Source organism: Squalius cephalus (assembly GCF_949319135.1).
Source record: "Squalius cephalus genome assembly, chromosome: 13".
NCBI lineage: Eukaryota > Metazoa > Chordata > Actinopteri > Cypriniformes > Leuciscidae > Squalius > Squalius cephalus.
The window spans coordinates 15710679-15732807 of NC_137134.1; the positions used below are offsets into that span (position 1 = coordinate 15710679).

The 22129-nt window shown below is 38.8% G+C and overlaps 2 protein-coding genes across 3 annotated transcripts; one reads left to right on the plus strand and one right to left on the minus strand.

Moving 5' to 3' along the window:
* Window positions 1-10809: 10809 nt before the first annotated feature.
* LOC307169094 (afadin- and alpha-actinin-binding protein-like) lies at window positions 10810-22064 on the minus strand. 2 transcript variants are annotated; one of them, XM_079889513.1, is made up of 12 exons: window positions 21854-22064; window positions 16327-16473; window positions 15981-16184; window positions 15164-15274; window positions 14942-15077; window positions 14707-14782; window positions 14429-14609; window positions 13919-14066; window positions 12978-13093; window positions 12601-12774; window positions 12404-12515; window positions 10810-12332 (listed from the first exon to the last, which is right to left on the minus strand). In XM_079889513.1, the coding sequence occupies exons 2-12, from the start codon at window positions 16447-16449 to the stop codon at window positions 12271-12273; spliced, it is 1443 nt and encodes a 480-aa protein (XP_079745639.1). In that variant the 5' UTR covers window positions 16450-16473; window positions 21854-22064; the 3' UTR covers window positions 10810-12270. The 2 variants fall into 2 exon arrangements, with proteins under 2 accessions (XP_079745639.1, XP_079745640.1); XM_079889514.1 differs by lacking the exon at window positions 21854-22064 and adding an exon at window positions 16568-16590 and having other exon boundaries at window positions 10816-12332.
* Window positions 19129-20354, plus strand: LOC307169599 (E3 SUMO-protein ligase ZBED1-like; the record flags this gene model as incomplete). The annotated part of the gene is made up of 2 exons (XM_079890330.1): window positions 19129-19440; window positions 19806-20354. 2 exons carry the CDS (start codon window positions 19129-19131, stop codon window positions 20352-20354), a joined length of 861 nt encoding a protein of 286 aa, XP_079746456.1.
* Window positions 22065-22129: the final 65 nt, after the last annotated feature.

The following is a 22129-nucleotide window of genomic DNA, read 5'->3' on the forward strand; positions in this document are numbered from 1 at the left end:
CGCGTCAAACATCTTTCCAAAACATGAAAAGCATTTATGAACCTCTTGTCCAACAACAGACAACATTTAATAACATGCATTTACTCCAAACTCACTTCATAACAACAGTTGAGTATCCTTCTGTGAGATGATGTGCCTTCTTACACAGAATAAGGCAGTCGTGTATTTATAAGTCATGTTTAATCAAAGCGTTTCAATCTTCTGTTTATTCAGCTACAGTGATAGGGATTTCCTGGAATGATGCGCATTATTGTAACGTAGACTAACCATGTTCCGTACACAACGATGTTCCGTACAGATGACCTTTAACCGCCGATCGCTGAATAAATACGTATAGGTTATACATAAACTATATATGTGTGTTATCATAATTTATCCCTCTTTTATCCCTGACCAAGAAAGAGAATCCCCCGCCGTTTGTTCCAGAGAGATTTCAGTAAGTTTGCTAGGTGCGCCCACTGCGCCTACTAATGGAGGGTAGGCAAGCTGCAGCCCAGATATTAGCTTTAGGTGGGGAGACAATTACAGCGGTGATAATGTACATTTCAATTGGATTAATGCTTCTCACAGTGCTATAGTCTTCATGAAATGATTATTATGTTATCACAAATCATTAAATATATTACCTTTTGTTGAATAACTGCTTTGAAATGGGAATTTTTAAACGTAAATTCCGGACAATGGCCGCTTGGCACCACTCTCGCACTGAGACAGGTCTGTCAACACAGTCAACACAGACTGCGTGCAGTGATGATTATATTCATAATATCTTAACATTTAAAAATAGTAATTCTTTAATAGACAATTAAAATAAATAAACAGCTCACAAATTATGATTTTAAAGTCAATTTTGCAGTTAAAATCAAGGTATGCGCTCTGTACGGAACACCGTTGGCAGCCTGTACGGAACACCGTTAACGTCTGTGAGCATCCGAACCTAGGCGGAGGAGGGACTTTACCCCACTTTTCTCAAATACTATTGGTCCAAAAGACATCAATCAAAGAATATATCCTCCAATAGGAATTTCCCCAGAGAATGAGCACTCACACAAGCTTGTATGTCTCTCAGCAACAGAGGAGTGGCCGTTGACGTGCGGTGAAAGGTGAAAAGTGTACGGAACATGGTTAGTCTACGTTACTTCTGCGGTGGGCATATTTATCGTGTTTGCATGAGAGCGCCCTCTGGCGTTCAAATGGGGCAGTATTTACTACCAGTCAGCCGCACTCCACTGACAAGCTGCGCATAAAATAATCGCAGCCTTTGCCAAATCGCGTGCGGTTTTATTGCGATTAATCGTTCAGCCCTAGTCTTCAGTGCAATGCAGTGATCAGAGGACTGACAGGACAGAATTACAGATAGAGCTAAACGACTCATCTCTCCAAAGAGCAGGCATTTTGATTGCTTGTCATCTAATCGTGGCTCATTTATATATTTTCCCCATTTTAGCCAGTGAAACCAGAACAACACAAACCTCAAGGAAGGCTGAAGAAAGCAGTCAGTGGATTCATTGACGTATCGCAGGAACGTTCAAAAGCGGCCAATAGGGCGTTGATACATTTATTATGTCTATGTCTAGCTCTACTCAGATGTAAATATTAAGGATGACATCAATTTCAAACCAATTAAAGCCTGATTCAGACTTAAGATTGTTAACAAATCAGAGAATCAGAACAGATTTCATGCACAGACTTTGCAAGCATGGATTTCACAGGATGTTTCAGAGTGGTTTGTTTTGTTTTGTTTTGTTTGTAATTTTCTTATACATTTTAGATACAAAGTTATACACCATTTACCCCATTTGTGCCCAAATTTTTCTGAATGGTTTCATGAATATAGTCGTGTTAATAGTGTCCTATGTGAAAATGTTCTGCATTTATTTTCCCCAGGTTTTAGTTTTTTTTCTTGAAAATTGTATTTGAATGTGCTGCCGGTGGGCAAATATGTTGTATGCACCCCCTCAATGTCAAATATGAATAGGAGGAGAACATTTGGCATCTATCTCAAAATAACTGCTTTCAACAGATCAATCTTTATTCATAAACAAATTTATTATGTATAAAAGTTGAAGAACATTTGATGTGAACCCAAAAAAGATGCATCTAGCTTATAATCTCTTGAATATGAAAACACAACAAACAACAAATCCATTTGTCTTAACCCTTGTGCGCTGTTCGGGGTCTTTTTGACCCCCATTTCTAACTTTCATTCATGGGATAACATGGATTATCTGACATGGTTTAGTGTAAGATTTTTGCTCATCTTTTGGAAAATGCAGTTTTAAAAGTAACAAATTATCACTTAAACCATTTGCTATTTTACTAACAGAAAGACATATTTTCACAAGTTTTTCCAGTTCTATTCATATCTACATATTAAGAAATCACAATTATAACAATAAAAGTTACTTTTTGTCAAAGTTTAGGCATTTTTTTGTACTGAAAAAATATCTGTTTTTCAATAATGTTATATTATGATTAGAATCAAATGTATTTTGTCAACAAAATTCATCCTCAAAATCAGAAACAACACAGAACACACAAAGGGCCCTATCTTGCACCCAGCGCAATTGACTTTTTACACCGACGCATGTATCATTCCTATTTTGCACCCGACGCACAGCGGACTTTTCCCTCCACAAAATTAGGGAATGAACTTGCGCTCCCGGGGGCGGTTCAGCGAAAAGAGGAGGCGTGTTCCGGCGTGAATTTCCCTGGTGCTATTTTGCAGTTCCAGAAAACAATTCCGCCACAGACCAGGAAAAACCTAGTCTAAAGTCATTCGTGTTATTCAGATGCTATTTTAAGGGCGCATGCTTGGCCATAATGTAGCGTGTGCACAACACGCACACACTTTGCTTCTCTCATCTACACACAGACACAGCAGTTCCCATTTTTGCAAACCATACATAATTTCAAGGAAAAATATTTGAGGGAAATCATTGTGGTGTCCATGAGGCTGTGAAAAAATAGGCATAAATCTAGCTTACACATTTCCCCAAATTATTATACGGCTGTTCAACCGAAGCTAATTTGGGTGGGTTTCTCCCATCCCCATACAATGTCACTTCTCTGTCTTTTACGGCCCTGATGAGAACGTTGGTCTCCTCGGCTGTGAACCGCTCCTGGTGTGCACCTGGCAAATCCGCCGTTATAATAGCAATCCGCCATGGAACAAGCGCGCCTGCTCTTAAAGGGAATGCGAGATGATGCTCTGATTGGTTTATTTCACGTTACGCCCAAACCACACCTATGAGTAATGTAGCTACTTCAGACCAACCCATTTTAGATTTGCGTCGGGCGAATCTTTTCTTTAATATTGCTCAGATTGAGCCACAAACTGCGTCAGGGCCAATTCCCCCGCCCTCATCCATGTCTCCTAACAGTTTAGCTTGGTAGGCCTGCAGCAGTGACAATGGGTCTCATTCATGAAACATTCGCAAATATACGAGTAAATATGTGAGTGATTTGCGCGTAAAGAGACCTTCCCGAAAACTCTTCTCCTGTTCACAAATACTTCGTAAACGTCAGATGTGATAGTGAAATGTGTGTGTGTGTGCGTGTTAATGAATTCCAATCAGTCGTAAATGGGACGCGCGTGCACGCTCATTCTCAATTACAATAAATCCCGCCCATTAAATCCGACTGACAACTATATATGGGCATAACACCAAACGAAGGATTTCAACATGTCTTCTCAAAAGCGAATGAAAAAGAGAGATTTCTCAGATGCAGAAATTGAAGTTTTATTATCAGAAGTTCATTCAAAACGCCACATTTTATTTTCAAGTGTACATAGTGGCGTATCAGGTCCTAAAAAAAAGGAAGGTTGGCAGCATATTACAGATGCAGTTAATGGAGTTTCATCTGTTAATCGAACAGTCCCAGAAGTGAAAAGAAAATGGTTTGACATGAAGCTTGACTGCAACACTTGTGACTTGCGGACTTGTGTTCCGTTTGCAGATGCTATTACTGGCTCTCATAATAAAAGTAAAAAGAAAAAACGTATGTAATTACTATATATAATATTTTTTCAAAATGCTGTGTAAACATGTACCCGATTAAGGTGAATTAAAATGCAGCCTTATTAATGAGCAAAACGTTCGGATGTTAAACGCACTATTTACGCGTGGCTGGGAGCAGGCGTAGATTTCTTTCGTACCAACTAACATTTGGAAAATACGAACATTTTAATGAATCCGAAAATTTACGCCAGAACCACTTTACACACGATTTACACAAAAATTCGTTCTGCTCGTGTTTCATGAATGAGACCCATTGTGTGAAGGCTTGATGCAGCCTGACCTGAATAAACTTTACCCACTAGTGGTGATGTAGTTGTGACTGGCTTAGTGGGTAATGCCGGGGCCTTTAGGGAAGATGCAGCTTCGGGGGAGAGATAGCTCGCAAGCGTCTCTTCCACTTTTGGCATCGCCCCATAACCGTGCTCTTTATAGTTAGATATAGAGGAATAATTAGATGTTTGTGCACTGTAAACTCAATATGAAACCGGTTTCTCCCACGATCTCCACACTGGGGAAAAAAGGTAGGCCCCGGCATTGAGGTTGTGATCATGATGGTAGAGTTCGTCCAGTTTACTTTTAGAACGAATGTCCTGTTTATCTGCTGGCTAGTCAATACTCAGTCTTTCAACTGGTCTTGTCACAACCTCAACCAGTTCTTCGAATGCATGAGACTGAGGTGGCGAATCCTCAGAATCTCTTGCATCGACTCTGACAACGTCCATTTCCTCAGAACTAGATAGTTGCAGTGTCGGTACCTCAATCAGGGCGGAAGGAACTGCAACGCGTGCTTCCAAACTCTGAGAGAAGGCACTGGATCTATCAGGTGAAGGCAGAGATAAGGCTGGGCCCGTCTCTAACCCCGCTTATAGATCCATTTGCGAACCCCATGACTGTGATCGCCGCTGTGCCTCTGCAGCGGGACCAGAGCCCTGGGGAACACGAGCCTGAGCGTCCTCGCGAAAGAATGCCAAACAAGCTACACAAAGAATGTGTGTGTGTGTGCACCCCTGCCCGCGTTATTTAATGGGTGGACACACACACACATTCTTTGTGTAGCTTGTTTGGGTGAGGAGCATGCACAGTCAGCGCTCGAGGGCTTCCAATGTGGACACTCCGATCCTGAACTGCTGCTTGCTCGACTTTATATATAAGACTGATGTAAAGACAAAACAACACCAAATAGACAAGGACAGTTTCACAATGAGTGCTACCTAAGACACAGAAGCTACTCTGGCTGTTTTTGGGCAGGCTTTATAGTTTCCTGGTTCATGACGTCACCCTCCTCTGACGTTCTGTCACACCATTGAACTGATTTTACATGTGCTTCAAGACGTCATCACGTGAAGCGTTCTCTTTGCGTCAATCGACGCAGCGCGAGTTCCCTTGAAAGTAAACCAGGATTAATTATCCTAAGGGGCGGTGAACAGTCTTACAAAAGCGAGAGCTTACAAAAGCTACAGAAACACTATATCAACACTAGGGGTGTGAATCTTTAGGCACCTCCAATCCGATTCTGGGAGTCACGATCAGATTCCAAATCGATTCTTGATCTACTTTTTTTTCTTATTAATTAATTGGTTTACAGACTTGATTTCTAATTTATTTAATTAAAGCTCCAATATGTAAAAAAAATTCACCACAAGAGGGCGCAGTTTCCAACAATAACAAAGGCGAAGCTTGATGACGCTATGAAGGAGGTGACGATGGGAGATGTCGTTTTTAATGCGTTTTCACCATCTAGCGATGTATCTAAATGGAATTAATGAATCATGATCACGGATGAGGTAATTTATTCGTTTTTGTATTACCTGTATGTCTGATCGTATTATTTTATGTCATCATAATTAATGAACTGCAAGGAACGTGAAATGTTATGCTATATTATTACAGGCATGTGGTGTAATTCATATCTATTAAAATCATCTTTACTGTAACTATTACGTTACTTGTACAATAAAAAAAATTTGATTTGCTTACCTGTCTATTAATACACTCGCGAGAGCAGAGTCTCTGTCAAGTCCAAGATTGTCGCGCAGCTCTCACCATCTCGAAAACGCCTGGCCGATATTTATCCGGGTTTTATTCCTCCGTTTGTCACACAGTCTGCGTGTATCCGAATATGGACGCTTTCGTTTTGTTGGCACTTCAATACTCGCCAAAGAGTAATCGTGATCCATAGCAGCTATAACCATACAGTCTATGGCTATAACACTATAACCACCACTTCCGCATTTGACCATGTGATATTCCGGTGTGGTGGATTATCACATGGTCCACACCGGAAAAAAAGGATAGTGCGGACATTGCATCACTGAGAGGCGACATTTCTTTTCCGGGACGGACTGAATAATAAAGATAATAAAGAGAAACTGTTACGAAGATAAAGATGAAGGAGAGTTCAGAAAGGTTTCAATAAACAAAAGGGTTCTTTAATGATAACAAACTCAGGTAATCCAAGAGATGAAGGCAAAGTAACAGCGTATCTACACACAAACACGAAGAACAACCGACAACTGATGGGTAAAACAGAGCAACTAAGGGTACGTTTATATGGCAGCGATATGCTTAAGACGGAGAGGTTTTTCCTTTGAGTTTTCCACGTACAGATGACACTATTGTCAAAACGATCTCCATTCACACGAATCCGTGAAAAATTACTAAGAACACTGTATTCTGCTGCCAGGCCATTAAGATGGCAATGAAACCCTGAAACCCATTGAACACGTAATACGTATTTGCATGACGTCATCATCTTAAGAGATTCACGTTTTTGTTGTTTACACAGAGACCGTTTTTAAAAACTTGCACTTTGAAGCCCATTTTCAAAAGTTTGCGTTTTCAGGCACCCAAAATGCAGTTGTCGTGTAAATGAATGGCCAAAAGGAATAAAAAGTTTCACGTTTTTCACGTTTCACGTTTTTGTCGTTGACAGGCCCTTAAATACACAGTGATAATGAGATGATAACGAACAGGCGTGATGATTAAATGAGGCAACTGATGACTGCACTAAGACTAAACTAATGGCGCTTTTCCACTACACAGTACCAGCTCGCCTCGGCTCGACTCGACTCGCCTTTGTTTGGTTTTCCACTGTGTAAAAGTTGTACCTGTACCTGCTTCCAGGTACTTTTTTTCGTATCACCTCCGGCGAGGTTCTAAGCGACGGAGTATCCTGAATAAAAAACAGCATAAACAAAAACATCCAAAAACAGCATACACTCGATTTCCTCCATTGTCCTGTGTGCGTGGGTAGCGGGTGTGTGTCGCGTAGAAGATTAAGTCACGGCAGTTTCCTGCGGCGTCGCTATGACGACCAGGTACTATTGTGGAGGTACTATCTGCAATGGAAAACGGAGCGAAAAGCGAGCCGAGGTGATTCGAGTCGAGCTGGTATTGGTAATGGAAAAGCGCCATAAGACAAAGAAACACATGTGATTGAAAATTTACCAAAAGTCCATGAAAACAGAAACTAAGAAACATTACAAGCAATAATCAAAGAGTGCTGTCAGAATTTAAGTGTATCTGAACGTTTTCCATTCAAGAGCTGTGAGTAATTTTTCTCTTTCTCAGCTTTACTGTTGTTTGATTATTACTGATGACATCATAGACAGCAGGAGATCCAATAAGCTGCATTCACACTAGCCTATCTCTTTTGAAATATAAGATGCTTTTGTCCTGTTTAATCCCTTAAGACATAATTGCACGAGCTCTCGTCACAAAGCGCACGTAAGCATTTGTAATTGAAAGCAGCCTTCTGTCATTGAGTTTCATATTTTTCATATATAAGCCCACTGCATTCCAAACGACATAAATTATGCCTTCGTAGAGCATTTCTAAGGAAAATACCGGCGAGCAAGACAGCACACTGCAAGTGTAACCTCAAGCCAGGGCCGTTTCTAGGCATAGGCAAACTAGGCGGTCGCCTAGGGCGCAAACAGCTGGGGGGCGCCAGTGAGAGCCCCCACCACACCAAGAGATTTTTTTCTCGCCTAAGCGAGTGGAAGAAAAATCCTTCTTTTTTTACATTTCCGATAATGGAGCGTATATTTGCACTAAGTGCCTGTCTTTTTGGCAAAAAGACGCCCACCACTAAATATCTACAGTGGCATATAGGTCGTAAGGCGGGAGGTGCTTGAAAGTAGCTTTTGATGCGTTCGACCGGAGTTCGAATCCGCCTTTTGCCGAACTCGCTCTTCTCCCTTTTCCCAACACATGAGATGTAAAAGTTATAGTCTAACATAAAGGTCTCTAGCATTATATTTTGTCAACGAACTAAAATCGAAATCGTGATATGGCTTTGTGCCTTTATAAAACAGCACAAGACTTTAATTAAGTAGCCTATATAGGCATTCTGTTTGTGCTGCGTGATTTAGAGAAAAGTGCGCACTTTTCTCATGCGATCAGCATGGTGATCTGGTGTTTTTCTCCAAAATAAAAGCTAAAGGGTTTATTTCTTGCAAGTGAAGAAATTAGGACAAAAGTATTGTAATTTTCCTATACTATAGTGTAATGTAAAATATACTTTTGAAATATTCATTTTAATTTATACAGTACATATTATTGGCTATGGATTTTACGTCATAGGAATACATATATAAATCATAAACACCAGTGATAATGTAATGTAGACTGAGACTCTATATCATAACTAATAAGATGTTTGAGCCCTCTTTAGTGTCCAGGTACAAGTCAATGGTTTTTCTTTGTTCAGTGTGCACAGTTCATGGGTTGAAGCTCTTAATTTTTAGCTCTCAAAGTGCACCAGATTGATGCATTAATTTAACCTTAAAATGTACAAAAAAAAATTTGGGGGGTTGGGGGGGTTTAAGGGGGGCTCAATAGGAATCTTGCCTAGGGTGCCAAAAAGGCTAGAAACGGCCCTGCCTCAAGCAAAGCCTAGCTGCGTTTCTCACAGCGCATCCTGTTCCTGATTGCAACGACGCCCGCGAATGTTGTAGTTCAACCTTTCTGAACATAATGAAAAATTATTTTATAGAAGGTTCGAGTGTGTGTGTGCGTGGAATTGGAAGCAAGCAGAATACGGGTGTTTCTAAAGCGCACGCAACTCGTGCATCTGCAGTTAAAAAGAAGCTCAGAATCGATTCTGAAAATCTCCGAATCAATCCAGAATCGTTGGAGACTCCGCGATGCATCTTTTTTTTTTTCTCCCACCCCTTATCAACTCTAATGTTGGCTAGCAGGTGAGTAAGCCAAACAACTTTAACCTTTGTTTACATTGTAGCAACAACATAAAACTTATATTTTGAACTGTTAATAGAAAACGCAGCTAAAAATAATAAGACATAGGCCTACTTACAAGTTGTTGTCCACAAACAGTGGGAACTGCTCCATTTCAGGAGAAGCTTTTCTGGGTAGCCTGCATTGTACTTTCTTAGGTTCTGGAAGCTGTTCTCCGTAAAATGTGCAGCACACAGATAAACGTTGGGGTTATAACGTTCAGGAGCAGTGTTTAAAATAAATTGTAACCATTCGAAGCTCATCAGCCGGAACGTCAAACAAATGAGTTTTGGGAACGGGGTGGAAAAAACAGTGTCTCTTAGATATAGCAACAACACTATATTCTCTAATGCAGCTCAACCATACCTCGCACCTTTTTTTCTGGTATTCTATGGGCTTGGATTATTTAAATGAGTAACACTGTTACTTCACAAGTTCCGGAAAAAAAACTTGCTGTAGTCCAAACGAGCCGTTCGTTGTAGTTCTTGGAAAGTGAATTCTGTTAAATAAAATATCTCCATTTGGAATGGACTTTGAGCTTCGTAACCTTGCAAAAGTCAGCATGAATGATGTTAAGAGTTAAGAATGATTTTACTTAACTGGATAACTTCATAACCAAGTCGATTAAGAAATAATTTATCAAAAGATGGCAAGAACAGCAATAGGCTTACTCTATGTCAAGAACCACTTTCAAGATGGAGGACAGTTCTCAGATTACCACATATCAGTTTTTTTTTTTTTTTTTGCTTATAATTTTCTTTGCATAGTAAGTAACTCTACACACAAACATCAAATGATTATATATAGCCTACGTCAAACTACATAACTATATTAAATGTGTAAAAACCTACATACATTAGGTGACGTATATTCAGTATTTACAAAATGAACAGAAATGCAAAAGTGAAAAATGTATTGTTATTTATTGTTTCTCAAAACATTAGATTTTGATTTCTAAGTGAACAAATTACATAGCCTAAGTGTTTTCAAATTATTATTGGGTGGATAGGATATGTATATATAGTGTGTCATTTAAATGGCAGATTTTCAAAAGAGCTGTTAGATTTGAAGAACTGTGTTTAGTGTTTTGCAAAAAGTTTGTTTTACAATTGCAAACCGAGTGTAAAGCAGATAATGTTCTTGCAGTTACGCAAACTTGGTCTGAAGATTAGGTAGCCTATATGATTGAATGGTTGGGCGTCAAGTACCACTTTTAGTGTGTAAGCATAAGCAATTTAAAAAAAAACTGTAAATTATAGACATGACGCATTTTTACAGACCTATGAGAGCAAGAAATCGTAACCTACCTATTGGAAATTTTGATTTGAATGGATACCAAAAAATCCAAAACTCTAGACTCCTTCGTGCCATTATCAATACTCGTTGTTACTCCATGTGAACAAGTTTTGCGCCAACCGTAATTCGATTCGAAGGAATCCTTTGCATCAAAGGAAAGGTTTAACCTAATCCTTTCATTTTGAAAATGAAAACATAAAATGTAAAAAAAACATTTAACCAAAAGTAAGTTTACATCCCAACGGACAAGTTAGATTTAAATGCTTCAAAACGTAAAATGTTTTATTTTTTTACATTTTCCATTGCATTGAGACAACAGGAGGTGCAGGCCACTTTTGTAGACTATGAATTTGTAATTATTCCACGTTTTTACACAAGTTACTTTCTTTATTTGAATAAATCTTAATTAAAGCATTATGAAACACTCTCTACAGTATTATTCCAGTTTGCCATTTTATATAAACAAAGCTTATTCCTTACTAGCCCGTTTTATATCTAAAATACATTAATTTTAGGATCAGTCCCTATTTGTTAGTATGATATATTAATCACTTTATCCATATGAAACAGGAAATCAAAACTTTGTGGTGATATAAACAATAATGGTGGTGCACTGATTAACTATAAAAGTCTAAAAAGATAAAATAAATAAAAATGTACGTTTAAATGCAAATGCACAATAAATACAATGAACATATAAACTATTTGATCTAGATAAGTCAAATACTTTTTCCTTACAACTTTACGCCATATTCATTAAAAAAAAAAAAAGTGTACAAAAAAACCCCACTTGTAACAACACTGTTTAAAATGATGCATAAGATTATCCAAGTACCTAGAAGTAAACCATAAAAAACAATAACTAATACAATACATTTCTACTAGAAAAGTAGCCTGGGTTTCCCCATGCGGCCTTGAGCGCAGCGCGATTTTATTCACGCTGCTAGGCAGCCTGGACACCATGGACCAGATTTTCCCCTCAAAAAGGGAACCAATCACAGAACGGGGAGAGAGCAGCAAGACGATGATGACGTCTATGCGACACACTGAAGCAGTTTGTTTATATCTATGGATCCAACATGGCATCAGACGCGAAGTTACCTTTCGACGCAGCCTTAGATAGTGTTCTAAGTAGTTTAGAACGCAAGTTTATTTCGTCTTTTTCCTCGTCGGATTTCTGTCGCTCTACATACGTCATCTGGTATAATTGAAAAGATTGGCTATGAGCTACGTGCAGGCGCATTTGATAGACATTCGTAGCGCCCAATAAACGGCTCTGGGCATTCGTAAACCACGCCTCAAATACGAGAAAATGAACATGTGGTTCCCAGACCATGTGTCAATGAGACGAGGTCTGATGTTAGCCAGGCTACTAGAAAAGCACAATATGAATAAAATTCTATATGGATTTTCTAAATGAAAATGCAAAATGTTTCAAAAAGTCAACATGGCCATATTTAAAACATTGCTTACTTTTTCAAAACGTACACAATTCAGTGGCTTGTAAGAACCAGCAGGCTTAAGTCTCTGACAATCTTATCCAAAATTGACACAATTCTGTTAAATATTCATGTCTGGTTGTTGTAAATTCTTCATAAAGATATTGGTGGACTTTAATCACATTCAAACTCATTCATATTGGCTCCGAGTATCTCTCCTCTGTCGTTGGAAGAAAATGTAGCTCCATCTGCAAGCAGTTCCATAGGTGGACAGACTAAAGATGAGATTTACTGACTTTTCCAGAAATTGAAATGAGTTTCTCCTCATGAGCGGAGTCTGCAAAATCAGAAAACAAATTTCAAGTTTTATTTTAAAGAGAAATTAAACTAGTAAAAATAATCACTCACGCTTTGAAAATTCTTCCGTTGTGCGACTTTGTGGTTTCATCTGGTCTGCAAATGTTATGTTCAGAAACTGATGTTTGAGCCACGTTGCACGATCGTCCTCAAAAGACTTCCTCTGAAAGAAGAGAACAATGTGGTAAAATCAAGATGAATTAAGAACTGAATTCAGAAGTCCATAAAAACCAGTCACGGGTCAGAACCTCATGGCCCAATCTGATGGCAGCCTCCGTGAAATTTCTCCTTTCCATTTCAAAGTTTTTCCTCTGTTCTTCAAACACCCTCCACTCTTCTTTCAAGCGTTCCTTCTCTTCCAGCATGTAGGAATCATTCAGAACAGCTGCAGTCTCCTCATCACAGGGTGTGTTGAGCTGTTGCTGTAAAAAAAATAAAATTAACAAAAAGAATTGCTGGTCTAGGAAAGCAGCTGTGTTTACTTGTAATTTTACGCATTAATAGCTATATTTAAATAGACATCTTAATGACTCTGAACGCTAAATAAAGTGATCGGGTTGATGGTCGTGTTTATATGTCACAAGCTTCAAATTGGAATGGATTTTTTGACTGTGCCTCTACTTACTTGCAGAAGTTGTTGTTGAGTCTGAATAAACTCTTTGCACTGCTGAATTTCTTGTTTGAGCCTCTCCATCTCCTCTTCATGGAGTTGTTTGGCGATCATCTCTTCACTGTCTCCAGCTTGCACCATTGATGTTGCATAACAAAATATAATAACAGCATCTGTATATTTATTTTACAATAGCTTTGTGTGTCTAAGTTGTGTGTATTGGCTGATAAAGCCACAAACGAAATAAATCAGAAAAGGCTGTGATGAACAAAAAGGTGAGACTTAGGGCGTGTTTTGCACTTGTAGTTCAGTTCTCTTGGTTCTTTTGGTCCGGACCAAAACATTTGAGGCTATACTATAATGAAAATGATAAAGATATAGTTCTAAAAATCATTCTAAATGTACAGTAAAAGAATAGCAGAGTCCACACTTCAATATCGTTCAATTCGGTATTGTTGGAATCATTTTCAGAACGATAAAAACATTGCCACCAATCAGAATCCATTCTTTTTTATGAGCTTGAGCATTTAAAGAGTTTGTAGTTATCGTTTTTGGTGTGAACGGCCCTTTAGACCCATTTTTACTACTAAACATGAAACAAAACAAATAACAGCTTTTATGATGTATATTTTGCGACGGACTTTACCGAACATCCAAAACAATGCTGTGTGCTGGACTAAATGTGCTCGTTGTATGTGCGTACAAATGATGGTACTTTTACCAGCCGAGAACTCATGAAGAGTTTATAAAATGTGTAAAGGAGTCAAAACAGTGGTAGAAATTCCTCCCTTGCACACAAATGAAGATCTGCTGCAAGGAGACATAGCACCAGGGTTCAGTTGGCAAAGTTCATGCTTATTCAAATGAACTGCACTAGGAGAGCAATCGCAAAAGAGTTCGTTTTAATCTAACCAAACCTGCCAAGTGTAAACACAGCCTTAATTCTAATCCTCTACCTTGGCTGTCCAGTCTCTCAACATGATGTTTGAGTTTCCTCCACTGCTGACGAATGCTGTTGGTCAGTTTCTCCCGAGCGTGATCACAGGACATCTCAGGATGTCCTTTCAAAGGTTCCTCGTCATCTGAATTTGTCTGCAGAGTCAACTGAAATATGACCAAAATCATTCTTTTTTCTTTGTTGTTGTTGGTTAAAAATTTCAATAGCTTAAAAATATGGTGAAAGAAATGGTGTAGCGTCAAATGTATATGGACAGTCCAATGTCACAACACTTACTGGGTGCAGAAATCAAAAAGAAGAAAAAAAATCTAAATCTGTACACAACGAATAGGGCAGAGGCGCTCCAACTGTTCGTTTATTATACTTCAACAGAGGCAACAAAAAGACGTGCAAAAAGGTGCTATAAAGTGCAAACCGTTTGAGAGATCAACTCTTCATCTTAAAAATAAAAATAACACTTATACAGCAAGCACATAAAACATAAAATTCTTTAGTGTAAAATGCAAACCTGATCCATATTATTGCTTTGTTTCTCTTCCTTTTGGCATGTCTTCTTTGAATTTAAAACCACCACCATTTCTCGTTTCATTTGTTGAAGCACTTTCTTCAGCTCTATGTTCTCCATCATTAGCTCCCTCTGACGGTTATCAAACTCATTGAGAAGAGTTTTGTACATCTCTCCCTCATGTCTGAAAAAACAAAACAAAAAGAATGTTTTTTATATGATATTATACTGAAGGAGAACAATTAAAACTGCAACAACAAAAAAACAAACAAATATTTTACCTGGATTCAGTTTTTCCAGTTTTCCAAAGACATCTCCTCCCGTCCGACCTTCCAACATAATTCAACACTTCCATTCCTGACAAAGTACAGTAGTACAGTAATTGTAATAATATTTCACAGTATTACTGTTTTTAATCGAATAAATGCAGCCTTCCTAATATTGTATCTAATATTAAAAATATACACTATATTATACAGTAATAATATTGGTTGATATACAAGTAATACATATTACCTTGTTTATTTTCCTTTTTGGCAATGAGTAGTTGATTGAGGCGCTCCTTTACTCTGTTGTGCTCCCTTTCTCTTCTTTTGATGTCATGGTTGTATTGTGTGGCACGGCTTGCAATGATACCCTGTAGCCTTTGCACCTATTAAAGTAAAGACCATATCTGATTTGACAAAAGACTGAGGATCACCACCGCTGTAGAACCAAAAAAAAAAAAACTTTTCATACCTCTTCTTTTGCATCTTTTAGGCAATTTTGCAAAGTCTTTATATTTGTTTCCAGCTGACGCTCTCTCTCGTGCAAGCGCATGTTTTCCTTTTTCGAAAGATCAAGCTGGTCCTACAAAACAGTGAAACGTTTTTTGTTGTTTTTTAGTTTTACTGGAAAAACTATGGAAGCTTGTTTCTGCTGAATAAAAAAAAAAAAAAAGGTAATTGCGATTTCTCACAATTCTTGCGTGATACAAACTTGTATCACAAGTTTTTTTCTCAGAATTGCAAATTTGTATCTCACAATTCAGATTTTATAACTCGCGATTGCAAGTTTATATCACACTTCTGAGAAAAAAGTCAGAATTGCAAGTTTAAAGTCTGAGATTGTGACTTTTTTTAAAGAAAGTCTGAATTTCGAGATAATTTGCAAAACTGAAAAGATAATTGCAACTTTTTATCTTACCATTTTTTTTCTATCACAATTGTGAGTTATAAATTATGGGATATAAACTCACAGTTGCGAAAAATTAAGCTTTTAAATCACTTCTGAGTTTATATGTCACAATTCAGATGTTTTTCTCGCAATTGCAAGTTTATAGAAAGAGAAAGTAGTCAGAATTGTGAGATATAAACTCGGAATTGCGGAACAAAAAGCTTAATTTCTCGCAACTGCGAGTTTATATCCCATAATTTATAACTCGCAATTGTGATAGAAAAAAAATTGTGAGATAAAAAGTTGCAATTATCTTTTCAATTTATTTATTCCATGACAAAAACAAGTTTCCATTAAAAAAAAAAGATTAATTTGTTTGTATGTAGTAACAAAGCCAAACCTTTAGTCTGGAGTTGGTGAGGTGTTGGTAGTGGAGGTCGCTGCTGGACTTGAGCTGCTCCACCTCCAGCTCCTCCATCATTCCAACACCTCGACGGTGTAGCTGAAGCAAGTCATGTATGTTGTTTAGGGCAACCACAGCATCCAGATCACGAATGCCGTCTGAGTTACGGAAAATTGGCGGAAAGCACAGGGATGACAACTCCTGTGAATGTAAAGAGTGGCAAATGTACTCATGCCATTGCCACGCGAGTCCATTTATAATATGAGATTCAAGTTTGTTCTTGTCTAGATTCTTCTTCTTCGAACCCATAAGACAAGCTGCAGACAAATATAAGAGCACCTACCTGATTGATGTACAGAATGCACTCAGAGATATTCTCTTCTGTGCAGAAGTTGCTTGAGACACTGAAAGAACTTAAAGGCAGAGGAGGCATCACAGATGCTGTGTAGAGTCTTGAAGGAGACATTCTAGTCAATAATGCGTATAAGTTCTGGAAAAGAACAAGAAACGTACACATACATAAAATAATCCACAATTTAAAAAAAAAACGCACTAATAAGTGTAAAGATTTCTCACAAGATTACTTGTGCATGCTGTTACGGTTACAACAAGTGAATGTGAATACTGCTCTAAATGAGGTTAGGAGGGGAACCTGTCCTTAAAATAACTTTCCACAGTATTTTGAGTCGCCTAATCTTTCCCTTTTCCCACAAGACTTTGGTTATCTGGAGCACGGATGTGAAATCTCTGTTACTAATATCAACTATGTTCTAAGTAATGACTTGATATGCCAAATGCAACTGATTTAAAGGAATATTTCGCCCATTGTCATTATTTACTTGCCTTGGTCATTCCAAAACCTGTATGTACTGCATTCAAGCCATGTCATAATTACCATAAATAAAGAGCTCCGAATGCTTTCGAATTGCTTTCACGGTACTTTGATGTCAAAAAACGATCGGTCTGCCCAGTGCCGCTTCAAGTCGTACACACCTTACATGTGCAGTGGTACAGCAGCTACATAGTACAAGTCGTAACTCTCAGAAAATTGTGAATTTAAGTGTTGGCTGCGTCCAAAAACCTATCAGGCAATGACTTTGCAGGCAGTGATTGTGCAGGAAGGCCCCTCACAAAACTGATTTCGGACAGACCTCTGAGGCAGCGTAACGGTTTAATGATCTACAGCAAAATAAAGCAGGGTTTGGTGATAACTAAGCAAATATTTAAGCTAGAAATTACATCAAAAGTGGAAAACGTCGGTAAAAAACATATATTTACACACAAACTGACCACCAACTGCAAATTTCAGACACCATCTTTATTTTTTAACTGTCACTGAATGGAAAGCTCAGGACTGTGGGATATCAAAGGCAGCGAAGGATACATCTATGCTGCCTTCAAGAATCGATCAGATGATCTCAGGAGACAGGAAGCTAAAGTTGAATTCGGACATTCCTTGATGCCTTCCTACCTTGCAATGCGTCCTCCGAAGGCAGCATTTTTAAGATTTTAATTACAAGTTCTTCAAGCACGTGAAGGCTTTTCACAGATCAGAATTACTATGATAATTACGGCGTGGCGTGAATGCATCTCTGTTACCACATTTGCCAAGCTCAAAAATAGAGAAAAAACTAAATGAAAACACTCCAGATATAAACTATGCACCATATCCAAAGTCTGAATTATGAAGTTTAGCGATAGATTTTTCTAAAGAACAGACTGAAATTTAGGTTAAGAATTAAAAACTTTCCCATCCACCAAAGTTCTCAAGTAAAATACTGTATGGTATAGTCAGAAGTCAGGTTTAAGGTCATAACATAGGGTATGTTTCCACGACACCGACAACTGAAAACTGAAAAACTTTTATGCATTTTGGCCGTTCATTTTGGTTTGGGGGCCTGAAAACGCAAACTATGGAAAACGGGTTTCAAAGTGCAAGGTTTTGAAAATTATGCCTTTACCTTCTCCATGTAAACAACTAGGGATGGGCATGATTAATCGACGATTGATAATTGATCGTTAAGAATTTCGTCGATCACGTTAATTTGTTATCGATTAATCTAATGCATTTTTTTATCTAATGCAGGTTGCGTTGCGTAGTGTGAGTCTTGAAGCAATTAAATGAATTTCACTGTGTGGCAGCATTTAAACATTTTACCACGCGGGGGCAATATTTGACACCATACTCGGTTATCTGTGATCTTCCGTTTTGATTTCAAAATAATCATGAAGAGGTCACGGCGAAGTGTGGCGTGGGACCATTTTGATTTAAAAAGCGAAATAGTTCACTGCAAACATTGCGATGCAATGTATAAGTACAACACGGCCACGACTCAGATGATGTACCACTTAAATAAAGTGCATCCATCCCTGGTCGGTGGCGGTGCATCCTGCTCTCAGTCTCAACCTAGCATCAAGTCGGCGTTAGCACGGACTCGGAGCTGTGATGCACAACGAGCAGAGAAAATTACCCAAGGGATCTGCAAGTTCATTGAGATGGATATTCTGCCCTTAAGTATTGTTGAGGGCAATGGTTTTCGAGATCTGATACATTTATTGGAACCAGCATATCAAATTCCATCACGACGTACCATCACTAGACTGGTAGAAACTCACTACGAAGAACGAAAGCAGCAGCTGTTGAAAGAATTGAGCAAAGCTGAGAGAGTTGCTCTAACTACAGACTGCTGGACCGCTTTAACAGCTGAGAGCTACATCACCATAACCTGCCACTACATCAGTGATGACTGGCAAATGAACTCAGCGGTCCTGCTCACAGAAAGCCTGCCAGGCCGGCATACAGCTGACCACCTCGCTGAGAAAATGAATGGTAGAGCAGTGGGGACTTGAAGGCCGAGTTATTGCATGCGTTCATGACAACGCGGCCAATATTGTAGCTGCCAACAGTCCCACCAGAGTGCCCTGGATTTCCGTTGCCTGCTTTGCACACACCTTCCAGTTGGCCATAAATGACGGATTTGCACTGTATCTTTATCGGGTAATATCAGCGGCTAGTAAACTCGTTAGCCACTTTAATCACAGCACTACAGCAACCAAAGCGCTGCAAAAGAAACAGGAGCAAATGGGCCTCGCAACTCACCGGCTTACCCAGTCGTGTAAAACACGGTGGAACTCCGCGTGCGAGATGTTTGATCGGCTGGTGGAGCAGCGGTGGGCTGTTGTTGCTGTGCTGTCGGACCGAACCGTGACCAAGCTTCAAGATGCCAGGATCCTGGAGTTGAAGGATGAGTACTGGCAGCTGATGGAGGACACACAGCCCGTGCTGTCAGCACTTAAATGTGCCACCACGGTTATGTCTGCAGAGAAAGACGTCTCCATCTCGAACACTTATCCCGTCACCTTCGGCAATATCCACCTCATGCGCAGTGAAGGAGACGGGCCCAGACTCATCGAATTCAAGACAAAAGTGCGTTCCCCTCTCATCCAACGAATGAATGTAAGCTAAACTTTTTATCTTAGTTTACATATACATAATTACATGGATACTTTCCTGTTATCTGCGTGTTACCTTTTTAAATTTAAGCAATAAGCCCCTCGAAGAATAAAACTGTTACTCCATAAAAATATTTATTTTAATATTTATTTTATTCATAAAATAAACAAAAAATATAACGTTATTATAACACATGTATTCGTTTATTCGTTACCTATTTAGATTTAAGCAATAAGCCCTGCGAAGAATAAAACTGTTACTCTTACTCCATAAAAATATTAATTTTATTATTTATTTTATGAATAAAATAAACAACAAAAAAATACAACGTTTTCTGATTATTGATTCCCCATCATGTATTTATACAGATTGAGGCTGGTGAGTTTGTGTCATTCGCCCCCATGATCTCATCAATGCTGAACCCTCGTCACAAACACCTGGGCTTTCTTACACCAACACAGAGACTGGCTGCTAATGTGAAACTGGTTGAACTGGGAGAGGCGGTGGGGACCGATAGGGCGGCTATCCAACAGGCTGGGGGAGTCGAGGCTGCGTTGTCTGACACGGGCGAGGGGAGCGCAAACACTGAAGTCGCGACCTCCCAGTCATCTGCTATGGCACAACTCCTTGGGGATCACTATACCACTCAATGTGAGGCTGGTATTGAAGCAGAACTTCAGAACTTTCTGAGGGAGACTCCCCCACCCCTGAATTGCACACCTACAGACTGGTGGAAAGTGAACGGAATAAGGTTCCCCGCGCTGGCCAAGTTAGCACGGAGGTACCTGTGCATCCCGGCAACGTCAGTCCCCTCAGAGCGGGTGTTTTCGGCGGCTGGACTGACGGTCACCAGGTTGCGGTCACGTCTGACCCCAGATCATGTCGACATGCTCTTGTTTCTTAACAAAAACCAGTAGACTGGTGCAGAAGTTGTATGCGATTGCAAGTTACTAAAGTTAGTTATTTTTCATTAGCCTAACGTTAATTTGTTAAGTTAGCCTAATTGTTAGGAAGCTAATAGCCTATCTCTCACCCTCTTTCTTCTGGCTTGGATAGTTTTGAGTTACATTTTGACAAAATCTGTCAAGTATTATTATGTTTTTTTGTTTAAGTTATTGTTTAACATGTTTATTATTATTTTGGAACAAATTAGGTCTCTGTTTAAGAAGTCTCTGCAGGTTCCGCTGCTTTAGAGCACCGCATATATGTTCGGTTTGCCTAACTGAACGTAGTTTAACTGTCTGCCACAAGTTCATCTTGTAATAAAGGTCTCATTGAGGAAAAACATGCTGTATTTTTGTATTCATTGCATTTTTTAATTATAGAAGTTAAAATAAATTTTATTATAAAAAAATATTAATTATTAATCGATAGTCGATCGTTAATTCTCCCGACGATCGACTAAGAAAATTAAATCGAATGCCCATCCCTATAAACAACAAAAACGTGAACTTGTGAAAACGGTGACGTCATGTGCATGCGTATTACGTGTTCACGTATGCATATTACTTTGTTTCTTGACAAAGTGACATCGCCGACTACAGGCCTGTCAGCATAATACAGCCTTTTTAGTCATTTTTGCAGATCAGTGTGAACGGGAACGTTTTGAGTTACAGTTGTTTTTAGCACATGGTTGTCGTGTAAACATAGTTACAAAGAATGTGAGAACCAATGAAGGTGACATCCAATGTGAGGTGATCCATTGAAAAGCATCATATTAAAGCTACTTAAAGTTCAGTCTTTTCCTCACAGACATATCATATGGTGTTTGGAATAGCCTACAGCGTGAGTTTTTTTAAAGAGCTCCACAGACATGGTTACTATGAACTGTTGTGGAAAAGAACTGAGTGAAGATTCTGCAAAATTCTCCATCTAAAAGTCTAGATGAGTATAAATAATAAAATTGTCATGTTTAAGTAAATTATAACTTTAAATGACCAAACAACGACTTTTTCCATCTACAAAATTCCACCTCATTTTCAGTGACTTTTCTAGTCCTCATTTTAAAGAAATTGCACTCATAAAGATAATTTATAACCAATTATATATAGTGATTAAAAATCATTATAGCAATTTCCAATATTTTCAAATATAACATTTTACTCTTCCATGCATGGAAAACACAAAATTGCTATAAAACTTGGCTATGTAAATATAAAAAACATCCATATCCATCCATATATATTTTATTATATATATATATATATGAACAGCAATCCATGAGTAGCTCAGTATTACTGGATAGTAGGCAACACACCTCTATCAGGTCTAAAGTAGGTTAAGGTGAGAAGAAGGATTTCTGCATTAGGACGCTGAATTTACTCAAAATTACATGATAATAATGAGACATAAAAGCGATATTTACATATTTACTATTTAGGAATTACATACAGATGGTAAACAAACGAGGACTTACCGCGTATCTTTTGGCATTCAAAAGCACTCGTGAGGCATGTCAGCTTCATTTCCCGACATTTGCACAGATTGATACATTTTCCCTGGAAGTTTGCGTAATGAACCGTCTTATTGTGGCACGTAGTTTGTTACATTGATGCAGGCGCGTTCTGCTCAGGCTCAACCTTGAACGAAAACAGTCACAAGCAAACGCGTTGCCATGCAACGAATACGAGGGCGTGTCATTGGCTGTAACTCATGCCCCCTGCGGAATATCGACCAATAGACTTCGTCGCAG